Below are 23,728 nucleotides of genomic sequence, written 5' to 3'. Positions count from 1 at the left end.
CCTGTGCCAGGGCTTGCCCACCCTTAGAATGAAGAATTTCTTCCTAAAAGCTCATCAAAACCTGCTCTCTGTCACTCCAAAGTCCCTCTCTAGCTGTCCCGGAGCCCCTTTAGGTACAGGAGGGTGCTGTAGGGTGCAGTTAAAGAACCGGGGTCTGTGTTTGGCTTCAGATGATGCCTGTACCAGCCTGTGCCCTGGCTCAGGAGGAGGCCTGGGGCACCCACAAACCCCTCAGCCCTACCCACAGCCTCATACTTTGAGTCATTCTGTATTTTGTTCATTTTTATGCAATCTTTCTTGCTCAACATTTGGTTTCCATGGAGTCACATACACTGTGTGAAACAGACTTATATATAGAAAGTGGAACGGGTCATATGATCTGTCCTGGTTGCCATGGCAACCAGCACAGCTCCCCTCGGGCTGAATAGGATGGCACATTCTGCTGGGGACAAGTCATGCTCCCTGGGTGGCCCTGCCCGTGCCACTGCCCTGCAGCCCTGCCGTGCCACTCCTCTGCTCTGGGCACCAGCCTCCTGTTCCCCCAGAGGCCAGTCCCCTTCCTGTGTGAGCTAGAGCATCTCGGAGTGCTGAGGTTGAAGCTGTGTGCTGAACCATGCCCAGCACATACCCACATCCCACTTCAGCTGGGCAGCTCACATTTTTCCCAGTTTTAAAAATCTCCTTGTGCTGATAAGCTTCCTCTGTGCCATGGCACTCTGCTTCACTCCTTCTTCTTCCTAAAGAACTCCTGCATCTCCCTGCAGCTGCTGTTTCCTTGGATGCCATCTCTGTTTCCTTGGATGCCATCTCTGTTTCCTTGGATGCCATCTCTGCCACCTTCCCACCAGCTGATGGTGGCTGTGACCAGGAGGAAGGTGGCCAGCTCTCCCACATCTCTGCACTCCTCTGTGTCTCGTTTGGCTCTGGAACACAGTGTGCATGCTCCCCACCCAGCTCTGCCTGGTCTCCAGCCAGACCCACAGCTGCCAAAAGCCTCCCTTGTCACCCACCCAGGTCCCTGGCTGTGGCACAGGATGTGCCCAGGACTTTGCTGTAATGTAATATACATGAAAAGCACTGTGTTAGCAGAGAATGAGCCTTCTGGGAGTAGGATATTTTTCTCCATCAGTACCATAAATGAGGGAGAAACAAGCTGTTTCTGAAGGTACATGACCTAGGGAGACAGAGTGGGTGATGTTTTCTGCCTCAGTGCTGTGTGAGAGACCAAAATGTGTGGGAAGAGAAATCCTCTGACCTGTGAATCCCATCCTGACCCCTTCAAAAATGGGGCTGTCAAACCAGAAGTGAAAAAATCTGAGTAACTCCAGTGCAGCTCAGTCCTCTCCCTTCCTTCCCAACATGTGCCTGGTGCACAGCGCCGTGTGCCAGACTGGCAGAAGTCACAGCAGGGAGCTGCAGCTGAGCCTGGCCCCCGTGGTGGGCGACGTGGGACTCCTGGCACCAGGTCTGCTCCAGATCCTGCCACAGACGATGCTCACTCCCTGGCAAAGCAGCAGCAGTCAGGGAGTGCTCGGCTACAGCAATCAGTGGGGTTTGGCTGAGGAGGGAAGCTGGGCAGGTGTAAGAAGTAGGAAGCATAAAAAAGATGGCAGGATTGAGATTCAGTGTTGAGAAAGAGCATTGGGAGTGGTGCCATGATTTGAAGAGGGTGGTTAGCAAAGAGACAATAAAAAGCCTTTGATAGCAGGGATTTGGGGAATGGCAAGTGAGCAGGAGGGTGACAGCAGCCTGCAAAGGACAGCCCAGCTGTCAGCCTTCTCTGCCTCTTGCTCTGCCTGAGCTCTGCTCCCTCTCCTGTGCTCCTTTCTCTGGGTACTCTCAGGGGGTGACAGCATTCAGCACTTTGAGACAAGGGTGCAGAGATCTAGCACTGAAAGAGCAACCAAGAACGGGAAAATCAAGCACCACCTTGTCACCAGGTGCCAAGGAGCATGGACAGCCAGATGGGAGTAGAGTCTGCTCTGAGAAAGCCCATCTAGAACACAGTGACCACAATGCACCCCCAGGAAAACACACAGCTGTTTTTCCCTTCTGTGCTAACAGAGAAGTCACTTAATGGACACATCTGTCCAATTCCCTTTGCCCCTCTCCTCTATCCAGCTGAGCCATGCATGGACAGGTGATGGCCAGACTGACACTGGACAGGAGTGGGGAACAGCTGGAGCCCCTGGCAAGTGGCTGGGAATGGACACTGAGGACTCTGATCCTTCCCCTGACCAAGGGCTCAGGGCTCTGCAGGGCTGAGCAGGGGGTTTGGTCACCCAGGGACTCTGTAGGAGCCAGGGAACAGCAGGAGACCCAGGACCTGACGTAACCACTGCAATGGGTATGTGGATTGTAAGGCTGTAAAAGCCCAGGGATTCCTTTGTTCAAGGTCTCTCCCTAGGGCTGTTTCTAGCACTGTACCACTCAATTATTAAGTTATTTTCTTCCCAAAATTGGATGCCTGAGACTCTGCTGTGGGAAACCTGGAGCAGAGAAGTTTTTTTACAAGGCTCACCCTTCTCAGGAGGGATGTGCCACTCTGTCTCTGACACCAGCATCTGGTATGAGGCAGAGCACCAGGGCCAAGCACTCTGAAGGGCTGTGTTGTTCTGGGCACCCAGGGACAACAGGGCCATTGTTGAGCAAACCTTGTACTGTCAGAGTCACCCCCAGAAGCACAGAGAGTCACAAGCCCAGACCAAGCCAGCTGCAGCATTACTGCTTGTCTCCAGTGTGAGATGACCTGCTGTGGGGACAAATCCCTCCCTCCCTGAGTGACTGTAGAGCGTGGCACACCAGCGAGATGGTCAGAGACCCAAGGGGCAGCCAGGGAGCTGGGGGCATGCTGCCTGCTCCAGGGGCTCTGCCCTGGAAGGGTGGCTGGAAGCAGTTAAAAAAAGAAACTTCTCACAGACTTCAATTCGCTGTCTGACCCCCCTCCCTGGGCTGTGGCATGAAAAAGGGGGGTAGAAAAGTCACCCTCAGCAGGCCTGAGGGCAAACAAAGAGCTGGGCAGCATGGCTGCCTTCTGGAATTCTTGTGCCTGTGAGTGCAGCTGGGCTTGGAGGAATGGAACATCTGGGAATAAAGCCAAGTGTTTTAATGTGGGGCCTCCAGCCTGTGCACTGCAGGAGGCTCAGCCTGGCTGAGCGCTCTCTCTACCTGTGCTGCAATTCTCCTGCAGCATCCTCTGCAATTCCAGCAGCTGGATGCAATTCCAAACAATGCAATTCCAGCATCCCCTGTCCCATCTGTGCCAGGGCATCCTTTCATGTGCTTCATTTCTCATACATCACTAGGGTTTTAACAAGCCCCACTCTACTGCTGGGTTCTGCAGTTTCCCAGACACAATAAAATCACTTGATAACAAGTAATAATTAGTGTCCTCTCAGGAAGGAAAGGATTCTCCCTTAAAATAGAGAGACTCCCTCCCACATGCACACACAAGTGTGCAGAGCAGAGCTAAGGCACACAACCTCAAACCTTGCTGCAGTCATCTGCCAAAACCATGCATGTACAGAAACATTTGGAGCGAGTAACGTATCTATAAGTTAGAAAAGCAAGCAAAAGCATCATAGATCAGTTTCTGGAGGTCTCGTCAGATCTCCAGAGTGAGTGTATTCTTCTCATGAGAAGTTACTAAAAGGACATTCTGAGAGTGTCCAAAGAATAATCCCAGGTAGTTTCTGTATTTATCATAGAATCACAGAATGCCTCGGGTTGGAAGGGACATCAAAGCTCATCCCAACTCCAACTCACTGCCATGGGCAGGGACACCTTCCACAGAGCAGACTGCTCCCAGCCCTGCCCAGCCTGGCCTTGGACACTTCCAGGGATGGGGCATTAATTTACTTAACTACTTTTAAAAAGCTTTTAACTAATCTTCTCTCTTTTAGAAAGAATGTTGGACAAGATGCCTGAGAACCTTTTGTTTAATGATCCACATTTCTGATAATTTTATTATAATTACTATCTAAAACCCCATGAAATTAAAACAAAATTGCAATAGTTAGCTCAGATTCTGTTCCTGGCCCCAGGCCTTAAGCAATCTTTTGGCATATTATAGCTACACTTTCCTCTACTTTAAAATGAAATTTGCTTCCTCCTGTTGCTGTGGCTGGGCAGATCCCTGCCTCACTATTTTTCAAGGAGCAACCTTTTACTTACAAACACCCTCAATTCTTCTTCAATGGTGTTTCCCTGCAGAGGAAGTCTGTTCCCTGGATTAAATGGCCCTCCACGACCAAAACTTTGGGAAGCTCAGATGCAGAGAAAGCAGTGAAATGGCCAAGATACAAAGTGCTGCCAGATGCACATTCCTGCGCCCTCCCTTGTAATCTCTCTCAGGCGTGGGGAATGCGACTGCTGTGCCTGTAACCCCGCAGCACAATGCACTCACACAGAAACACCACCTCTATTTTTTCATTTCTGCTGCTGCTACAAATCTGAATAAACCAGCAAACAAACAAACAACCAAATAAGGCACGGGAGGAAGGCCACTCTGACCACTTGGCACGCCTGATCCAGGCTGCAGGAGCCCCTGCATGGAGTCGTAGCTCAGTCTGTCTGTTGTGGCCAGACAGACAGACAGACAAGCAGCCAGGCAGACAAACAGGGAGATGGACAGCTCTGAGAGCAGGGCCATGTGCCCATGCCTGCTGGCAGGACAGGGTGGCAAAGGAAGGCCAAGGGACTCTGGGGGCAGTGCAGAATGCTTGGTGCCCCTCGCAGCTGGGATGCAGGCTCCAGCCAGGCTCAGCAAGCAGGCAGAGCCCCCCTGACAGCAATTACTGCCTCTGCAGCATTCTTGCAGGGCCCCTTCCCTGAGCATGCCAGTGTGGGGCTGCCTCTGTACCCTGACAGAAGACTGAGATGCCCCTCAGGAAAATCTCCTTCTCCACCCTGCTCAGTGGCTCTGGGGGTGGCTCAGGCAGGACCACATGAATCTCTGCCTGCCTGCCTCAACCCTGTCCCACAGCAAGGTCTGGGCAGCCACACCAGAGCTGTCTGCTGGGCTGAGATCAAGGCCAGCCCGTGTGTGACATCCAGGTAAAGCAGCACCCTGAGGAAGCCCCTGGTGGGCAGAGCAGCAGAGGGTCTCCAGTGCCCTGCAGGAGCTGACTGCTCCCCTCTTCTGTGATCCTGGACAGAACTGAGCTGGTTCTCATCGATCCATCAGCTCTCTGCAGCTGCTGTCCCCTCTCCAGCACTCCTGCACAGTGGCTCTGCTCCTTCTGGCCTTTCTGATTTGTTGGAGGACACAAGCAGAGGACACCTGTGTGCTTCTCCCCCATGCAACCTTCCCAGACTGCAATGTGAGCAGCCATTTCACCAGACCAGGCAGTCCTGGGTGAAATGAATGCCTCTTATCTCTGGCTGAAATTAAAGGGTTTGTTTGCATTTACCTTCTAATTAGTGGCTTACATCCGAGGTAAAAGACCTGTTTCTTGTCCTCACAGCTGCTGCTCCTGGCCCTCTACACACTGAAGGGAGCTCAGATCTCCTTTTCCTGGTTTGGCTCTTTCTAATGAAACTCCACCATACAAACACTTCACGGGAGAGGAAGAAAATCCAGGTCATCACATTTGTGCAGTGGAATTCATTCAGTCCTGCTCCATACGCAAGAATAACATTTAAGGCAGCACACTGCCAGTAGTGGGGAGGACTGCAAAGATGGGGGATGGCAAAGGATTTCCTTTTTCCTCAAGGAAAGGGCTGGGAGACAGCAGTAGCAGCTGAGCAGGAGACCTGCTGCTGGGACATGACCAACTGCTGATGGGTCAGATGCATGCAGAAAAAAATTGAGAAGGCAGAAACACCCAGGAAATATCAATTCAATATTCAGCTTGGAAAAGGGGCAAGTAGGAGAAAACAGCCCCCAAAAAAGCCAGCAGGGGGAAATCCCTGGAAACAGTTATTGATGGATTTTAATTTGCTCTGTGCAGTAATTGAGCATCTTCAGAAGAGCACAATGAATGTAACTGCATCCCCTTCACCCCCTCTCTTTTCCCAGTCAGTCTCCTATCTCACTGGATAAAGATGATGAATAAACTGGCCATTTAAAAACTGCTTGGCACCTCAATCCCTGGGACTATTCCTGCCAAGAGGATGCATTTCCAACGTGGCCCAGACACTGCTGCATGCTCCAAATTCATCAAAGCAAATCAAGAAAATCTATTGGTTTGATTGCTCTACACCTAGCAAGTTAATCTTGTTTATGGAATTGGGCATTTCAATATCTGTCTTCCTCTTGTGTCCATTACAGCACATAATTACCTGTTACTGCACCAGTGAATTTGAATAATTGTAATATAGAAACATCAGAAATCACTGGGACTGGGAAGCCTTTGTGCTTGGTACTAGGCATGCAAAAGAAGGAACCTTTCAGACTCCTTTTAAATTAAAAAAAGCTGCCAGCTATTCCTATGACAAGTAGAGAAGTGTAGGCACAAAAGTAGATAAAATCAGCAGAGAAGCATTAACAGTAACAGGAAATAGTTTATAAATGTGTATTAAGAGGAAAACCAAGTAAAAGAACCAGTGGAGGCTCAGCAGAGGAGAGCTACCCATGAATGACCATGTTCAGGATATTCAACAAAATGTCATTTATTAATAAAGTCTTCCATCATCAAGTTAATACCAGCAACAAAGATTTCAGCCTGCAATAGGGAAAGAATAACTTGGAGAACCCTGAGATTGATTGACTTTTGAAGAACTGGCTCATAAATCTCACAGTATTTGCTAATTTTCTCTGAGAATCCATGGTAAATCTAGTCCAAAAGAGAGTCAAAACCTGAGATCTAGAAAAAAAAGACCTGAACAGAAAGCGGAAAAAGTAATACAGGGCAGGAATAATGAATAAAAGGGGAGTGTCTTGGATATGCCATCAATCTGCCAAAAAGGATGGTTTATTTTCCCATCCCTCACAGGAGAGAGAAAAATGAATTTAACCTGCGGAAGGGAAGGTTCAGGATGGAGGTGGTATCAAAGCCACAGTAAAGGTTAAACTTCTTTAAAAAATACCAAATAACACTTTATAAGAAATGATGTAGGTATTATTCAGCCTTTCTGAAGCTAAGGAGGGAGCCTGTGACTGGAGTTTGAGGTACACACACATATCCTCAGCAGCTGTTCCCAAAGATTACAGCATGCTGACATTCCACTGGGACATGGCTTGGAATGGACACGTTTGATATGAAAATAGAAGTATTATTTAAAGCATGACATCATGGATTAAAAAGAAAATAAAACCTAATAGAAACAATCTCATGATCTAATAAGAAAACGCTACTTAGGAAAGATCAACACTTGGAGCTGAAAGTTAAGAATTGGGGTGGGGATGGTAACAATCTTTCTGATGGCATTCACAATGGAACCCTTAACAACACCAGCACAGTGAAGGTGCTGTCTGGCCACTACCTGGACACCATCACCTCAAAGAAATCATTCCTGGCCTCTAAACCCTCTCCACATGAACCTCTGCAAGCTTTTGCATGTGAATTACAGTGGTATTTGCAGCTGAGGTATTTTGAAGCCTGGGACTGCAAAAAAAAAAGATTAAACCTAGGAAAAACGAGAAAGTTCTGTTGAGTCTGCTGATTATATTCACTACTTTAGATGGGATTTTTAAGCCCATGGGGTTTTTAAGTCATGTGCTTTCGTGAAAAAGGTAGAATTCCATTTTTAATCTGCACTTAACATAAAAATAAATGGTCATAAATTTCCAGATCACAAGCTGCTATCCTGTGAATAGCATGCAAAAACCAGTATTGCAGCACAGCCTCTGGTAAAGCTAATCCAGGAGTCATGGAAACACTCTTTGGAGATTACCCAGAGCACCAAGCTCCTACAGGGTTCCTTCTGTGGGGAGCTTGCCCTGCTCAGGGCACCTCCCTGCTTGTGCTACTTCCCTTCTGAGACTTCCAGTGAAATCCTGGGGAACCTCCCTGTGACACCTGTAATGCTGCACCCAGCTGCCTGAACATTTGTGCTGGGCTCAGACAGATGCAAGGTTGGGAAAAAAAAATCTGAGAAAATTTAATTCAAACCCAAGAGCTGCTTTCTGGGCTGTAAAAATCATATTTGCACCTTCCTGCTGTGCTGCAACAGCCTTGTTTGTGGAGGAGGGAATGGGGAGGCTGAGCACAGCCCTGCATTTGCAGGCAGGTCCCACCTCCTGGACACCAAACCTTGGCCTCATGCCCAGGAAAGAAGAAGGACGATGCAGAACAGATGCTGAATTCAAACTCCAGATTGATAACAACACCCTCAGGCACCTGCTCTCTGACTTAGCAAGAGAAGAACAGCTTGGCAAGACACGAAAACTACATCTCAGTGCAGCTCCTTGTGGGGATTGCCATACAGCCTGTGTTTGAGCACATCCACAGGCAGAGCTGCTCCATCCTCTTGCCTCCACCCAGGACTGCAGAGCTCAGCTGAGCAGGTGCCCCCAGCTCTCTGATCAACAGGGACAAAAAGAACCCAGCTCCTTCAGCCTGGACATCTCAAAAAGCACTGGGAGAGCCTGACCTCAGGAGTTTCTCTTCCTCAGCTGGCTGTAAAAATCAGAGTGTTTTGTCTTTTTCAAATAAGGATGAACTTGTTCTTGTCTGAAGGACTAAGAAGTTCCTGCCCCAAGGCTTCTCACCTGTCCATGCTGGAACACAACAGCACAAACAGTCCTTGGAGCTTAAGAGAAAGCTGCCATCCCCCTGGACACAGTGTGCTGGCACTTCTGATGGCTCCCTGGGGCAGCAGGATGGTCACAGCACGCACAGCAGCTCCTGAGGAAGTTTGTGGTGCTTGACTCCATGCAGAGAAGAAACTGCAGCCATGTGTGTCAGTTTCTCAGCCCCTGAGCTGCTCACCTGGCACAGGGAGTTGGTTAATCCTCCTCTCCTGGAGACAAATTGAGCCAGTGGGCACCAAACACACACAGCCCCCATCAGGCAGGGAGGAGCCCTCACTCACCCCATCCCAGAGTTTTCCACTGGTGAGCTCTGGGCAGCTCCTGCCAGGCATAAACCAACACTAATCCCCTCTGGAGAAATCAGCATCTCCTGCATCACCTGCACAGAAGGGCTGGACTCCTGTCAGGAGGTGGAGATCACCTGCTGGAGCAGCCCTGTCAGTGACCAGGCTGAGGTCTGCCTCTGGTGCCACCTGCAACACCTTCCCACCTGTGTGCTCCAGCTGCTCCTGCCCCCATCCAGGGAAGCACAGGACACATTCAGCATTCCTGGAGCCCAGGCTGCTGCAGCCACAGGGGAAAAGGGCTGGCAGCAGGGTCTGGCCCCTCTGCCCACCCTCAGTGTCTGCTCTGAACAGGTCCTGGTGCTCGGTGGCCTCGGGAGCTCACACCACACAGAAGCCACCCCAGGGAAACACGAGCCCTGAGAGCTGCACCAGTGCATGGAGGGAGGCTCAAGAGGCCATTCCTGGGGCTGCTGCTGGGTGCAGGTGGGGTTAAGGGGGCACAAGAAGGTTTTAGGGGAGCCCAGAGCAGCTCAGATCTCCAGCGTTGCCATGTCTTCACCTGCCCAAACATCCAAACATCCTTCTCACAACTCTAAACATTTCTGTGCCTGCTGCTGAATTGGAACAAAGCTTCCCAGCAGCCTGGGGTCTGCAGGATGGCTGTGCCTGTGCACACCTGCAGCCCCCAAAACGCAGTGTCTGCCTCGCCCACCCTCACTGGCACTTCAGAGCGGCCAGCAGTGCAGTGCTGCTCTTGCTGCAGCAGCTCTGGGCTGCTCATTCCACGTTCCTCTAACTGACTGCATTAACGGGAAAAGGTTGGTAGGATTACAGAAGGAAATTTTGGGGTGAATTTTGCACAGCTGCAGGATCTCACCATGTGAAGAAAAATAATACCTGTTTTATTTGAGGGAAATCTGACCTTATCTTGGTTTTGGCCTCCCTCTAGGAGTTGTCTTTATGCTTAAAAGTATGGAATCTAGTGCCTAATTAATCCCACTCTGCTACACAATGGCAGCACACTGCAGTGTTTTATTTTCTTCAGAATAATATTGTTTAATAATATAGAGAACTGAAACTATGCTGTAACTTGTGGTTGTTGTTGCTCAGGCTGGGCTCCTGAGAGAGGGAACCTCTGGAGCTGAAAGATATTTTCTCAGCATGCTCTAAGCAAAAGTTTTAAATGTAACATTTCATGATCTCCACTGAAAGAGAAAAGTCTTTAGACAGGAAACAGGGCTGAGATCAAAATTAGTGATACAGGAATAGCTTTCAGATCTGGCCTGCTCTCTTCTGGGGCGGTATATTTAACTCCTTCTGGTGAAGATATTGCCTTACTACTGCTGGAGCTGCAGTCTAGCAGAGAGAGGGAAAAAATGAACAATAATGAAGAATTCCTAAACTTATAAATGCATCTATTTTTAAGTTATAAAAAAATTTCTTGCCTAAAGAAGAAACTGTGGAAATTGTCAAGGAAGGCAACACCAAGCTTAAAAGAGAGGAAAAAATCGTGTCCTACATTGTGATGAACAGTAATTCAACTGTGCTCCTTAGGAATATTCTGATAAGGCAACTGAGGTAGTTTTACGTTATGTGATAAAGAGGGACAATTGTTGCTCTCCACAGAGCAGAATGAGACATCTTAGGTGTACAGGCTATCAAAAGCCAAGCTGTAACCTTATTTATTACAATTAGTAAGTACAAGGAAAAAGTATTTTGAAGGATTTTAGCTGCACTGCATCTCAAGCCATAAGACGCTGGCGGGCACCTGCCCTTTGAGCTGTGTGCCACCCAAACAGAGAGACAATGACAAACCATGAGCTAAAGCCAGACTGGTGCCATCCCTGGCAGGCAGAACCCCAGGTGGCAGCAGTCTGATGGGGCCAATGCTGCATTTCTAGGGGGCTTCCAGGTGTGCCCCCCAAGCAGGTACCACCCAGAGATGCTGCAAGGAGCAGCCCCAAGGCCTCCCTGACACAGAGCAAAGCTCAGCAGCCACAATCATGCTTTTTCAAGTAAAGGACTGATGGTTCAGATTGATTTTGACTCTTCCAAAGATTCCTGAGGAGGGTGTCAGAGACATGCTGGAAGATGCTCTGCTCCATGAGCAGACAGCACAGAGCACTGCCACAGGGACCACAATGTGCTGGGAACACTGATTTGCACCAGCAAAATCTCCTGCCCAGCACTGCCAGCAAGCTGCACAGCAGAATTTGCCACAGTGCCATCCCTGAGATGAATTATGTTGCTGGCCCATGATTATGTTTCTGGCAAGCACTGAGGGAAAGCTTTGTCCCTCACTGAAGATTCATATTCAGACTTAGTAAATGGTGCTGGTCAAGAGCAGAGGGAGTTGGAGTGAGGGAGTCCCAAATCCTGGGGCAGTGCAGCTCAGAGGAACAGGGGTTCACTGCCTCAGGTTTATTGCAAAATTATTGTCCAAAAGACGATTTAAACATGATTTCTTTCTGGTAATACCTGAAGTTCTGCTCTTCATTCTGTAACAGACTGAGGTAATTCCCCGTCTTCATTTGGTCTCAGTTATCACTGATCATCAGCAGTCTGCAGTGCAATGAGACAAGTCATAGGCTCTCTTCTAAATCTTGCTATTGAGAGTGATTACTTGGCCTTGGGTAATGAATTAGTCCTATTATACAGCAGCTGGCACAGTAGAAGCTAATCTGCTGCTCAGGCAGCTCATTACATGGGCAGGGCTGGAAGTGCTCAGCTGTGTGCTGCACACACAGCCCTCAGCAGCATTTTTAAACTGAATTCTGCACACAGTTCTTCAGGACTACAAAACAAACTACGTCTATCAAACCAGTTTCTGTCTGTTCCTTTCTGAGTTAAGCATTTGCTCACCCCTTGGAAATACAATTCCTCTTCTGTGCAATTTCTACATGGCACCTTGCCATATCTGTATCAAATCCAAACACTGTTAATTCTTCATTCTCTGTCAGCCCTTGCAAACTCTGTCACTCCTCATCTCCATTTTTCTCCTCCAAACTCCTCTGTACCAATTATTCCATCCACCCCACTACCAAAAGCTTGCCAGCTCTGCCTCTTCTGTGACCAAATTTCACTTCTGTAGCAAGTGGAACTGCTCCTGTACTGCAGTAGCTTGTCACTGGAGGTCTGGCTTTGTGGTTTTGTGGAAATGGCTCAAGGAGGAGCATTTCAGCACACAGCAACTGCAGGGTTTCCATGAGCAAAGGGCTAAATTAGTGAATTAGAAAGGATCAGGAAGACAAGGCAGTTTCAAAGAATGTTCTGAAAGTGCTTATGGATGACCTCAGTCAAACTAAGCAGAATGACAGAATAAATTCAATAGCAATGTTGCAGCTATGGTGGCACGAGCATCTCTGTGTGGTACTCTTGGGTGTGCTGACCCATGACAGGTATGCTTGTGAAAGCATAAACTCCTTTCTAGGAAGACTTCCAGGAGAAAAGAATCAGACCAGGAGTGAAAAAACTACTGTACAAAATAAGAAATAGATAAGCCAGAAGGCAAAGAGCAGAAGCAAAAAGAGTCTTCCTCAAACCAAAGGTGAACCACAAAGATCTGGTTATGTGTCTGAGGAGTGACAATGCCAGTCACACCTCAGACAATTCAGGAAAGTGAGAAATGAGTTTTAAATATGTTCAGGTTATACATGATTGTTTACATGAGCTCTGGTAAGTTTGCAAAGAACAGCCAACAACACAGCAAACAAAACACACTGGGAATAAATGCAAAGTATTACATATGGAGGTAATAACTGAAATCCTGTTGTACTTTTCATGTCCCAAACAATGTCAAGCTCAAAGATCCTTGTTCCTTCCCTCAGACTTCCACAAAAGCTGGTCTTTGAGCAGCCCAGGGAGCTGCTTCACGTTAACCCCTTCCATGCTCCCCATTCCACTGCTGCATTTTTGTCAAGCAGTCTCAGAGCTGCGTGGCCTGTCCCTGGTGAAAGGGCTCTGAGGGGGTGAACAGGAGCCACAAGCTGAGCTGCCAGCAAGGACACTGCAGGTGCAGTAAACAATGACATTTAACCCCGAGCTAGCAGATTTCAAGGAAGTTTTTACTGTGATTCCAAGTAAAACACAGGGGAAAGTTTGGGAAGATCAAATGATGAGCTTGAGACTCTTATTTTTATGCCTCTGATCCCTCCCCACTCTCACACCTTTCTCCTTTTTATCCACTGCTGGACTTGCTGAGAGTGAGAGGGCATTTCAAAGATGAAAATTCAGTATTTATGGGACAGGCTGATTATTCCAGACTCCACTTCCAGCCCAGAGAAACTCCTGCTGTGATGAGCTAGAGCCTTGCAGCTCGCCCCTGCTTTGGCAATGCTGGGAAGGACAGATCCTCTGCAGCTTTCACATCTGCTGTGTCCCTTCTTTGCTGAAAATCATGGAATATTTCATCAGAGCACTCTGTGGAACATCACACACCTTCCTTATGGACTTTGGTCTGATCCATTTTACAATACAAAACCCCAAGTCTCCCCAAGACTTATTATTCTAATTTCCTGTTATTGAGGGCTTTTTCCACAGTGCAAAGAGTGGAAATGCATGGATACGGGCACATGAAGTGATAGCCAGCAAAGGAGTTAAAGTTGGAAAGATTTTGTTCCTGGAGACTGTGGCAGCACAGGCCATTCCAAGTGCCACAGAGCTGGGAAAGCCCTGAGAGATCTGTGCAGTAAACAAACCCAGTGCTCAAACAAACACTGGAAGACCACGGTGCTTTTGCTGCCAGCATCACAGTGGGAATATCTGTGGCTCAAGAACAGTCTGCACAGTCTACTCTTACCAACCATGAATGTAGGAAAAATGCCAGACAGGTCTCAAAGAAAGATTTTCAACCTTTGCATCTGCACCTGTTGAGGAGCTCAAAGATTAGTGACCAAAGTCATCTGTCAGTCAGCCTAAATTAACTCCAAAGTGCCTCATGCTGGTGGCTGAGTACTGAGGGGACTGCTCACAAATGCTGACAAAAGTGGATGTTGAAAGATGCTGGCCTGTTCTGCTGCCAGATATACTCTACAAAATGCAGAGTGGCAGCTCCTGAGTAACCCATGGCACCCCTTTCTGGAATGTGCCAGCAAAAAAGCAAACCACAGATGTACTAGGCTAGTACAAAAGCTATTTTGATAGCGTGATGTGCAAAACTGGATTACCAGTACAAGCAAAAAGCTTTCTCTGCTATTCCATATGCCTGTAAAAGGACAGGCAGTCACCACAGCAGGTACTGAGAGCCCACAGCAGGGAGGGAGTCTGTATCCCAGGAAAACGCACAGCCTGCTCTCCCTCTCAATCACAAGTGCACTTCTGCAGCTATGGCAGGTATGCAAGGGGCTCTCCCATGCCTAACCCCTGCTCACCTGCTCTGCAGGTACAGGGCAAACCTGTCAACAGCCCTGCCACATACCAACCCTGCACAGCAGCTCCTCTCAACAGGTAATGCTTTACACAGTGGAGTGACACAAAAAATTCCAAATACGCTAAAGCATACTTAAATTTTTCAAGACAAACACTAGTTGAAGCACAAACTTGGAAAACAGTGGCTGAGCAAACTGTTGGCTCTGGTTTCACACTGTTCTGCACACTCAAGAGCTCATACCAATAAAATGGAGTGTGGCAGGTAATTAAATATGGCAAATGACACTTTGTAGTGACATGAACTGATGACAGTGTGCAAAGCAGAGTGTGGGGACCATCAATTCCATTATGCTGCTCTCAGGTTTCCCCAGGTCCTCTGTCCCTGTCTGCAAAGGCAGAGCTGTGCAGGTTCCTGGCAATGAGCACACAGGGAGCAGCCACTGCACCCCAGCCCCAGCTTTTGGGAGGATTCGCCAAACCTGCCTGGCAAAGGGAGCAAGGCACAGTCCAGAAGTGCTGGATGCTGAGAAAGCTGCCCAAAATGAGTGCTCCCTGGGAGTGTCAGAAATCAGAGACAGAAATATCAGTGCCTTGTGTCAAACATTCCAATACACAAGTTAGCAGTGGCTGGCTCCCTTTGCTGTCGATGGAGGGAACAGGATGAACACACACAAAGTGAGAAACTCCTCCTGCCCTGAGTTGTAGCATGGCCACAATGAAAACAACTGCAACAGACCCAAATATTTTCAGAAGAGATACTACCTGCTGCTGTTATTGTGGAGCTTCTCCAAAACAGACACTGCTATCTTTGGGATAGCACTTGGTGTCAGCAGTCAGCAAAATAACAAAAATAAAATAACAAAACAAAAAAACAAGTCCTGAGAGCACACTCAGACACTTCGGATTCTGCTAATGAGCATTGGGGTACAGTACTGGTAATAATGTGCTTCATGGGCATAAGCAACCATGGAAAATAAGGAATCATGGAGCATAAAACACAGGTTTAATTTGGTTAGTTAAATGACTAGTTAATTCTACCTGGTCTTTATTATCCCACAAGTAAAAGTGAAATAAGTAGAGAAAACCAAATCCTATCACAGCTGCCAGAATTTTCTGGCCATGATTACAGAGCCAAATTTTCCATTTTGGACACCAAAGTAAAGCTTTGCCTTTAGAAAATAAATATCTGGCACCTTCTCATTATTCCTACTGTGTCTTTTTAAACTACATTCAGTATAAAGTGCTGTGTGGTGCATTCAGCACCTCTGTTTGTGGCAAAACACTCAAGGCACTGAAGGTGCAGTTTGCACCCAAGCTGGAAAGTGAGACTTGAGTTCCCCATGTTTGCTGCTGCAGAAATCACTGTTGTATTTTCCTACAGGACATGTGCCCCATTCAGAGCACAGAATGAGCTGGAAATTCTTTAGGGAACAAAGCAATCTTCAAGTGAGTCTTTTAAGTATCCACATTTTTTCATGGCTGCTCTATATCCACCCTTAAATTGCAGGTGCACAGCAGTTTGTTTAATCCTGCACATCTAAAAGGCAGATGTCTGCAGGGAGACTGTTTTTAGACTCTTTTTGTAATCCACAGGCCATAAGAGATATTTCAGTTTAAGCCTTCCATGGCACTTTTTCATCTTTTAGCAGAGGATGAAGGAAAAACATCTTAAAAAAATTCTGTCCTATGCAATTTTTGTAAGCCCAACAGTGTGACTGTTCTCACCTGCTGCAGAAGCAGCACCCATGAGCCCAGCTTCTGCAACACCCCAACTTCTGCAGGGGACAGAAGAGCTCATAAAAAATACCACAACCGTCTTGAAGACCCTTCTCTGCACAAATTTTGGCTATTTCTGGTACTATTCAGTTTTTACATTTTGTCTGTAACTTCAACAGAGTGAGACAGTTATTGCCAGATGGATAACGGGGATTGTGAACTGCAGCCTCACATCTCACATCCCCTTCACATTCTCCTGGGGCTTTAAATTCCCTCAGAACTTGATTAAAGAGCGACTTTCTGGCAGCAAAACATAATTTCCTCACCCTTTTATATTTGATTTCATTCACATTTGCCAGAAATATCAGTGGTCAGATGATCACAAGTTTCAACTCTAAAAAAATACAGAAAGTCAAAGAGAGAAAAAAAGACTGTGCGAAACTAAACCACAAGGCAATAGCACAGGATTCTCATTGTCACTTCTCTCATGAACACTTTGAACAGTTTGCTGTTGAACCATGCAGAGCAGACCAGCCTCAGCACCCGTGAGCACTGAACTTTGGGAACTTCACCTTTTCCCTGAGGCAGCACCCACAGCAGGTGCCATCTACAGCCACACAAATCTCTCCTTCTGCCTTCATTAGGAAGCCAACCCTGCACTAAGAAATGAAAACCAACCTTCTACAGCAGGGGAAATGCCATCCCCACTTGAGCTGTGGTTGCTGCCCCAGCACCACCTCCCAGGGGCAGCAGAATGCCCAGAACACCCAGGATGGTGTCACAAGCACCCCTGGGCAGGAGATTGGAGACAGATCACCCCAGCCTGGCAGGGATGCCATCCTCTCTTTGGGTTCAGCACCCACAGCCTTACCACACCTGATTAAAGACCAGATTCCTTCCCCAGCAGCCAAACTATAGACTGGAGCATTACTTGCTGCACAGAATATCCTTAAAAAAAGCAGTGGCAGCAGTCACAACTGTGCCTGAGATCATCACACATCCCCTCAGTTCTTGTGGCTCTTCATGAATTTTATGCTAAGCTGATTTTTGACTGGGGAGGTGGAAGGATGAGAGTGAGTGAGACAACAAACTCCAAGGAGGTAGAAGAACCTTCTGAGAAAGCAAAGCACCACTGCTCGTGCAGGAGATAAGGACATAATGTACAAATAGCTCAGGGCTCAGGTACCTAGAGCCATCCAGGTGCACACACAACTTTATTCTCCTCTGTGCATCAGGAAAAGCTCTGTTGCAACAGGTACCCACACACCCTCCCTTTTAAGACATATCACACACATCATACAGCCCCCGTGAAGGCAGAGAGCAGTTTAACACAGAAATCCTCTACACATTCTCTGTTATTACAAAATAAATAAAATGTATTTTAATTTCTGTGTGTTCCTTTCATCCTTTTTCTCTATGACTCCCCAGGCACCACGAAGGAAGCAGTCTGTGCCATTCCATGCTTCCTGCAGCTGGATGTGCAACAACCTCCAGGCTCAGCTGTTTGCACATCTCCACCTGTCCCAGGCTGGCTGAGGTGAGGTGAGCTACCTGCTGAGTATTACACAGCAGTGGAAGCAATGAACCATCTGTCTGGCAGCAGCAGGTGAAGCCTGCACCAGGGAGAAGCACACCATTCCTTCCTTCCTAGGTGCCTCACAGTTCTGGTAAATCAAGCTGTGGAGCGCAGATAAGATCAGTGGCAGCTCGCAGTCCTACTCAGTCCAGCCCGCTCAGTGAGATTCCAGAGCCACCTCCATCCATTCTGGAAGCACACGCTGTGCTTCATACAGAGACTTACATCTGTGGGATGACTGAAGCTATAAAAAGTGCTGACAATTTCCAGCAAATTTGCATATGTTGCTGCCACTGCTGCTTATATAAGTGATTTCTAGTTAACTACAAATACAAAAAAACCAAGGCCCAAAAATAGGTTTTCAAATAAACCACTTGCAAATGTGTCTGAATCTTTCCAACACTCCAAAAATCACTTGTCTAGAAAAAACAGACGCAACAGAGGTTTCTCCAGAGGGTCCCATGCAAAGCACCTCCTGGAATACACACTACCCCACTTTCTCAACATCTGTGCTGCCCTGCACAATACAGGTTGTCACAAACTGGAGCACCTGAGCCTTGTGCCAGGCTGCTCTTGTGTCTGGAGCTGTACAGCTCTCTCCACACACATCATCATCCCAAGCACCCTGATGCAGCCGGGGTGAGGAGGCAGCCAGCCTCAGGGTAAGAAACAGGAGCTGTTGAGAAATCCCTCAGTGCATCACACACCACACTCCATCGACTCTGTGCTCACACCTCCTCACCTGCATCTGCACAGATTCCCTCTTCCTCCAGGCTGGGAAGGACAATTGCTTAACCTGGGGCTGTGACAGTCTGGTTCCAAGGGGCCCTGGAGGGCTCTGCTCAATGGTCAAAAGGTCAGGCAAAAATATAAAGCACACAGGAGGGAGGAAAGGGTCAGAAAATCCCTGCTTTTCAGGTCTCACAGCTGCCATAGCTATTAATCACCAAAAAAGAGGTGAGGGTTGAAGCTGATGGTATCTGCTCAATAGGATATGGATGAACAACACCCTCCTTCCCCGAGCCCTTCAGCTTGCAGCAGGGTGCTGCTTGCTCACAGAGGAAGCTCAGCCAAAGCCAAACCAAATAATCTGACAGCAGTCTTCAGGATTCCTCTAGTGTCCATGGATTCTCACGCTCAGGAAATACTGCTTAAGGACCATTTCTCCATTAACCTACTATCTACAGCAGTGTAGGAAACTGTACTTGGATTTTCAACATAAGGAAGGCAAGGACATGCTGGAGAGAGTCCAGCAGTGGGCCACGAGGATGATTAAGAGTCTGGAGCATCTGTCATACAAAGAAAGGCTGAAAGAACTGGGACTGTTTAGCACCAAGACAACAAGGCTTGAGAGGGATGTTATCAATGTGAATAAAAATCTATGGGTGGGACAGTAAAAAAATTATATAGACTGTTTTCAGTGATACCCAGGGAAAGGATGAGCTGCAATGGGCACAGATTAAAACACGGAAAATTCCTTTGAAGGGACACAAATTCCTTTAAGGGACACAAATTCCTTTAAAGAACACAAGAAAAAACTGTGAAGGTAGTTAAACACTGGAATACATTGTCCAGAACAGTTGTGGTGTCCACCCTTGCACACACTGAAAACCTAACAGACACAGCCAGGCAAGCCAAGCTAGCTGATCTCCAAAGGTCCTTTCCAACCCAGTGATTCTGTGATAAAAACCACAGCAGCCTCCTCAACTGCTCCCAACCAGCCCAGCCTCAGGGAATCCATCTGGAACCCCACCACGAAGCCGATACCCTCCCCTTCTCCCTTTGCTCTCTGCTTTTGATCATTTTTTGGTTTATGCTACCACTTTTGCTCTCTGACAGCGGTATCCTCTCCAGAGCTCACAGAGACATGCCATTCCTGGTTGTCCCTACCTTGGAGCTCCTCCAGTCCTCCTCTAGCTCTCACGTTTATGCTACCACTTTTGCTCTCTGACAGCGGTATCCTCTCCAGAGCTCACAGAGACATGCCATTCCTGGTTGTCCCTCCCATGAGCTCCTCCAGTCCTCCTCTAGCTCTCAGTGCTTCCATCACTGCTTTGAGCAGAACCTCCAGCCACCCCTGTTTTCCTCTAACCCTCCACTGTGGGCTTGCAGCAGCCACAGGAGCAGGAAACAAAAGGATGCCAAATGTCTCTTTATCTCTGTACCCCTCTATGTCTCTTTTGCCCCATATTTATGGTCCTTTCCTTGATCTCTGCGATGAATGAATTGAAAACACAATTTTCCCCCTCTGCTGTTCTTCACACCTTTCTCACTTCCCCTTTCAGCTCAGGACAAAAACTCAGCACAGACTTTTGAACCAGTGCTGTCAGATGAGATCCCTGGGTTGGTAAATGTGAAAATCAGAAAATCCAGCTTTTCTGTCTAAACCCAGTGCAGGCTTCAAGTCACAAAGGCTTCAGAAGAAGGCCACCTCCTCCTGGTAGCTGCCAGCCACCGATGGACCTTGCTGAGAGAAGAAAGGGTGTGTGCTGTGGAGGCAGGCAGTGCCACAAGGCACGTTCAGTCTCTGCTGTGGCAGAAAATGCAGCCAGCTCTCCTTCAGGCTCCAGAGAGAGCACAAGTAGTTCCTGGGGTAAACTGGGCACGGGGAAATGAGGGCAGGACAGAGGGAGAGAATAACATCTTCCTCTTCAAACAACAACGTGTGGTCAGGTTCAGCTGAGGACAGAGCACTGAACCTCACTGAGAGCTGCAGGGCCAGGGCCACCCAAAGCCCATGGAAGGGCTGGCTGGTACAGACAGGAGAGTGATGCCCATGGCCCCATGGGGACATGCACTGTGACCACCTCCCTGGCATCAGCTCCCATGTCAGTGTGGCTGGGCAGGGACTCGGATCAGGGAACAGAGAAGGAGAGTATTTCTCTTGTGGTGTCTTTCAGTTACACCAGGTCCCTGAGCAAGATGCACACAAGGGATAAACTACCTGTAGAGAAGGGAAAGGGTACCTGAACAGAGCTGTGAGAGACAGAAAAACACAGAGCTTCCTTCTCACACATCTACTCTGATGTGTGCCAAGTACCTGTGATCCCATGGATTTGGTTAATTAGCTCTCATTTGATGTATTTTTTAACTCCAGCTCATAGTCCTCATTAGGTACCATCTCTGGAGAAAAGGAAAACATGCCAGAGTGAACACACTCAGCCCTTGCCATTCTTCTTGCCTTTCTTTCTTCTTGCCCAAGAGAAAGGGGGCCAGGCTGTGTGGACAAGTGGTCTCCATCAAAGCTGTCAGTGGTACACAAGCCAAGGGTCAGAAAGGCACATTTTGAGGATGTGGGCACTGATCTGAGCATGGTAGAACTTAAGCAGGGAAACAAGAGTTTCTGACAGGAAAGCAAAGTTATGGTATTTTGAAGCAATTCCCCACTGCCTCTGCTAAGCAGAATCTTCCACATCTCATGATACATTTTTCCCCAAACAACTCCCAAATTCCTAGATGTGTAAACATTTAGCAATTTGCGAAACCACAAACATGCACGTTTCTCAATAAATGATCTTGTAGGTGGCAAAACTGACAAACAATAGGACTCTCACATTAGGAAACTAACAAAAGAAATCTCAAGTGTGTCAGTTGCACGGGAAAGTCCAAGGCCTCACTCTTGTAGCACTGTGTGGGCAATTATTGCTCCTACTTTCCTGTCTTTCCAGGAAAAATAATAAGAAACAGGAAGTCAATGGAAGCATCATAGATTTTTTAATTATTTGGACAAGAGAAATGAAAAGGCAGCACCAGATTTGTGGTCAAAATGTCCTTTTGCATAGAATCTTTTGCTCACAGAACATTTCTCTACATGCAGCTGGTGGGCAGGTTTTGCTCAGGACTCTGCTTCCTGCTTCTCTGGATTCCCTGGGAGGTGTGCATGGAAAACTGGGGATGGGCATTGCCTGCCTTGCATATAAGCAAAGCAGGCTGGCTGATTCCCCTTGGAAGGGGAGGACAGACAGAGGCTGACCTGAGAAATGAGCTGTGAATGGCTTCAGCCCACTCACTGCAGGGAGATGTTCCCTACACCACTGCCATGCCCACAGCCTCGGTGTAAGTTCCAAATGACAACAGGGTATGGCCAGCGAGGGGAGAACTTATGGGGTCATGGCAAGTTCTTGTTTTAGTGCATAAGATGTTTCAGAATTCACACTGTGTGAAGGCACTCTTCATGGACATGTTTTTTACCCTCACATGGTGTCTTTGTTTGCATGGACTGAAAGCCGTAAACACATTCAGGCACAAGCAGTCCCGAGGTGGGAATCCAACTGGCATCCCAGCTGTCAGGGCCCTGAAAACGACGGAAACTGACAGAACTTTTCAGTATCCTGACAGAAAGTCCACGGGTCTGCACAACCAGCCTTACTCCTGCTGGGGCTCCCTGAGCAATGCCACAGGTATGGCAGTGAGGTGTCTGCAGCTGGCTGGGGAACTGTTGCTACAGAAGGAGAGAAGAGATGGCTCCAGGGAGAAGTTAAAGAATCTTTCAGTACCTACAGGTACTGGGGAAGGATACTGGAGAGGGGCGTGGAGTGAAGGGGGAATGGCTTCAAGCTGAAGAAGGGCAGATGTATATTAGACATTAGGAAGAAATTCTCCTTTGCGAGGGTGGTAATGCCCAGAAAACCTGTGGCTTCTCCTGGAAGTGTCCAAGGCCAGGTTGGACGGGACTTGGAGCAACCTGGTCCAGTGGAAAGTGATGCTTATGTGAGAGTGGGTGTAATGGGATGATCATTAAGGTCCCTTCCAACCCAACCCATTCTGTGATTCCACCGCTCTATACCTGAATTACCTCTTCCACAACATAAAGCCATGACATGTTCAGTGAAAGGAAATGAGAAGGAGCTGAACTCGCCCAGCATCCGACCCTCAGTGAGCCGCTGACAGGGGCTGCATCACCGCAGCCCCTGATTTCTGCTGCTGAAACTGCGAAAGCCCAAGCGTCCGGAGCAGCCCGCAGCACCTCAGCTCTGCCTCTCCATGGCTACAGCGACACGCACCAAACGCTCTGCCCGCCGGAGCCAGGCCGGGCCAGCGGATCCTCACAGCACCCGGCAGCTCAGCCCGGTGCCGGGACACCTGCCCGGGGCAGGGGCTCAGCGATGCCGAGGGAGGTCCCACAGCAGCACGGCCACGGCCCCCTGTGCCCCCGGGACCGCCGGTTCCCCCGCGGGACATCCCCGGGCCGGCGCCTCCCGCCCCGCGCAGCCCCGGCCCCGGTCCTACCTCCAGCAGCTGGACGTAGCTGGCCGGGAACCAGCCGCGCAGCCCGTCCTCCTTCTGCCCTTCCCACCAGCCGCCGTCTGGCACCTGCAGCACCGTGATCAGCTCACCCGCCGCGAAGCGCAGCCCCTGCCGGTGCCGCTCCCCGGAGAAGGGGTACAGCGCCTGGCAGCGGGTGCCCGACATCCCTCCGGGACGCGCCCTCAGCCGCCGCCGCCGCTCCGCTGGGCTGAGGGGGCCCCGCTCCGGCCCGGCGGGCGCCAGGCGCGGGCAGCGCGGGCAGCGGCAGCCGAGCAGCCCCGGCGCCGGGCGCCCACGGGCACCGCCGGCTCGGGGTGGGGCGGGAGAGGCGGGACGGGCTGGGTGAGGGGAGGAGGGCGGCGGAGGGAGGAGGAGTGGTGGGAGGAGGGGGAGAGCGGCGGAGGGGAGGAAGCGGCGGGAGGAGCGGCCGTGCGGTGCGCGGGGCGGGCGGTGCGTGTGGCGCCGGTGGCGGCGGGACGGCGAGAGGGACCGCGTGTGAGTGAGCCGAGGGGCAAGGCGGGGGGACAGCGTGGGGGCGAGTGCGCGGGGAGCACCGCTGTGTGCGACAGGCACTGTGCCGAGGGACTCTGTGCCCTCCACATCCCTGTGTGTGTGTGCGACAGGCACTGTGCCGAGGGACGTGTGTGCTCCACATCCCTGTGTGTGTGCGACAGGCACTGTGCCGAGGGACTCTGTGTGCTCCACATCCCTGTGTGTGTGTGCGACAGGCACTGTGCCGAGGGACTCTGTGCCCTCCACACCCCTCTGTGTGACTGTGTGTGACAGACACTGTTCCGAGGGACTCTGTGTGCTCCACATCCCTGTATGTGTGTGCGACAG

At 49.2% G+C, this 23,728-nt stretch overlaps 1 protein-coding gene across 2 annotated transcripts in view; it reads right to left on the bottom strand.

The window, feature by feature from the left end:
- GAS7 (growth arrest specific 7) overlaps positions 1-23,201 on the bottom strand; it is a 72,590-nt gene extending 49,389 nt beyond the window's left edge. For both annotated transcript variants that reach the window (XM_039716054.1, XM_039716055.1), the window contains exon 1: positions 22,871-23,201. In XM_039716054.1, coding sequence (XP_039571988.1) covers positions 22,871-23,053 — 183 coding nt within the window. In that variant the 5' untranslated portion in view covers positions 23,054-23,201. The remainder of the gene's footprint in view (positions 1-22,870) is intronic.
- Between the last annotated feature and the right edge of the window lie 527 nt (positions 23,202-23,728).

The sequence above is a fragment of the Passer montanus genome, unplaced genomic scaffold, assembly GCF_014805655.1.
Source record: "Passer montanus isolate IOZ18808 unplaced genomic scaffold, ASM1480565v1 scaffold35, whole genome shotgun sequence".
Lineage (NCBI taxonomy): Eukaryota > Metazoa > Chordata > Aves > Passeriformes > Passeridae > Passer > Passer montanus.
Note: the sequence above shows the minus strand (reverse complement) of the source record. Positions and strands in the feature narration are given on the sequence as shown.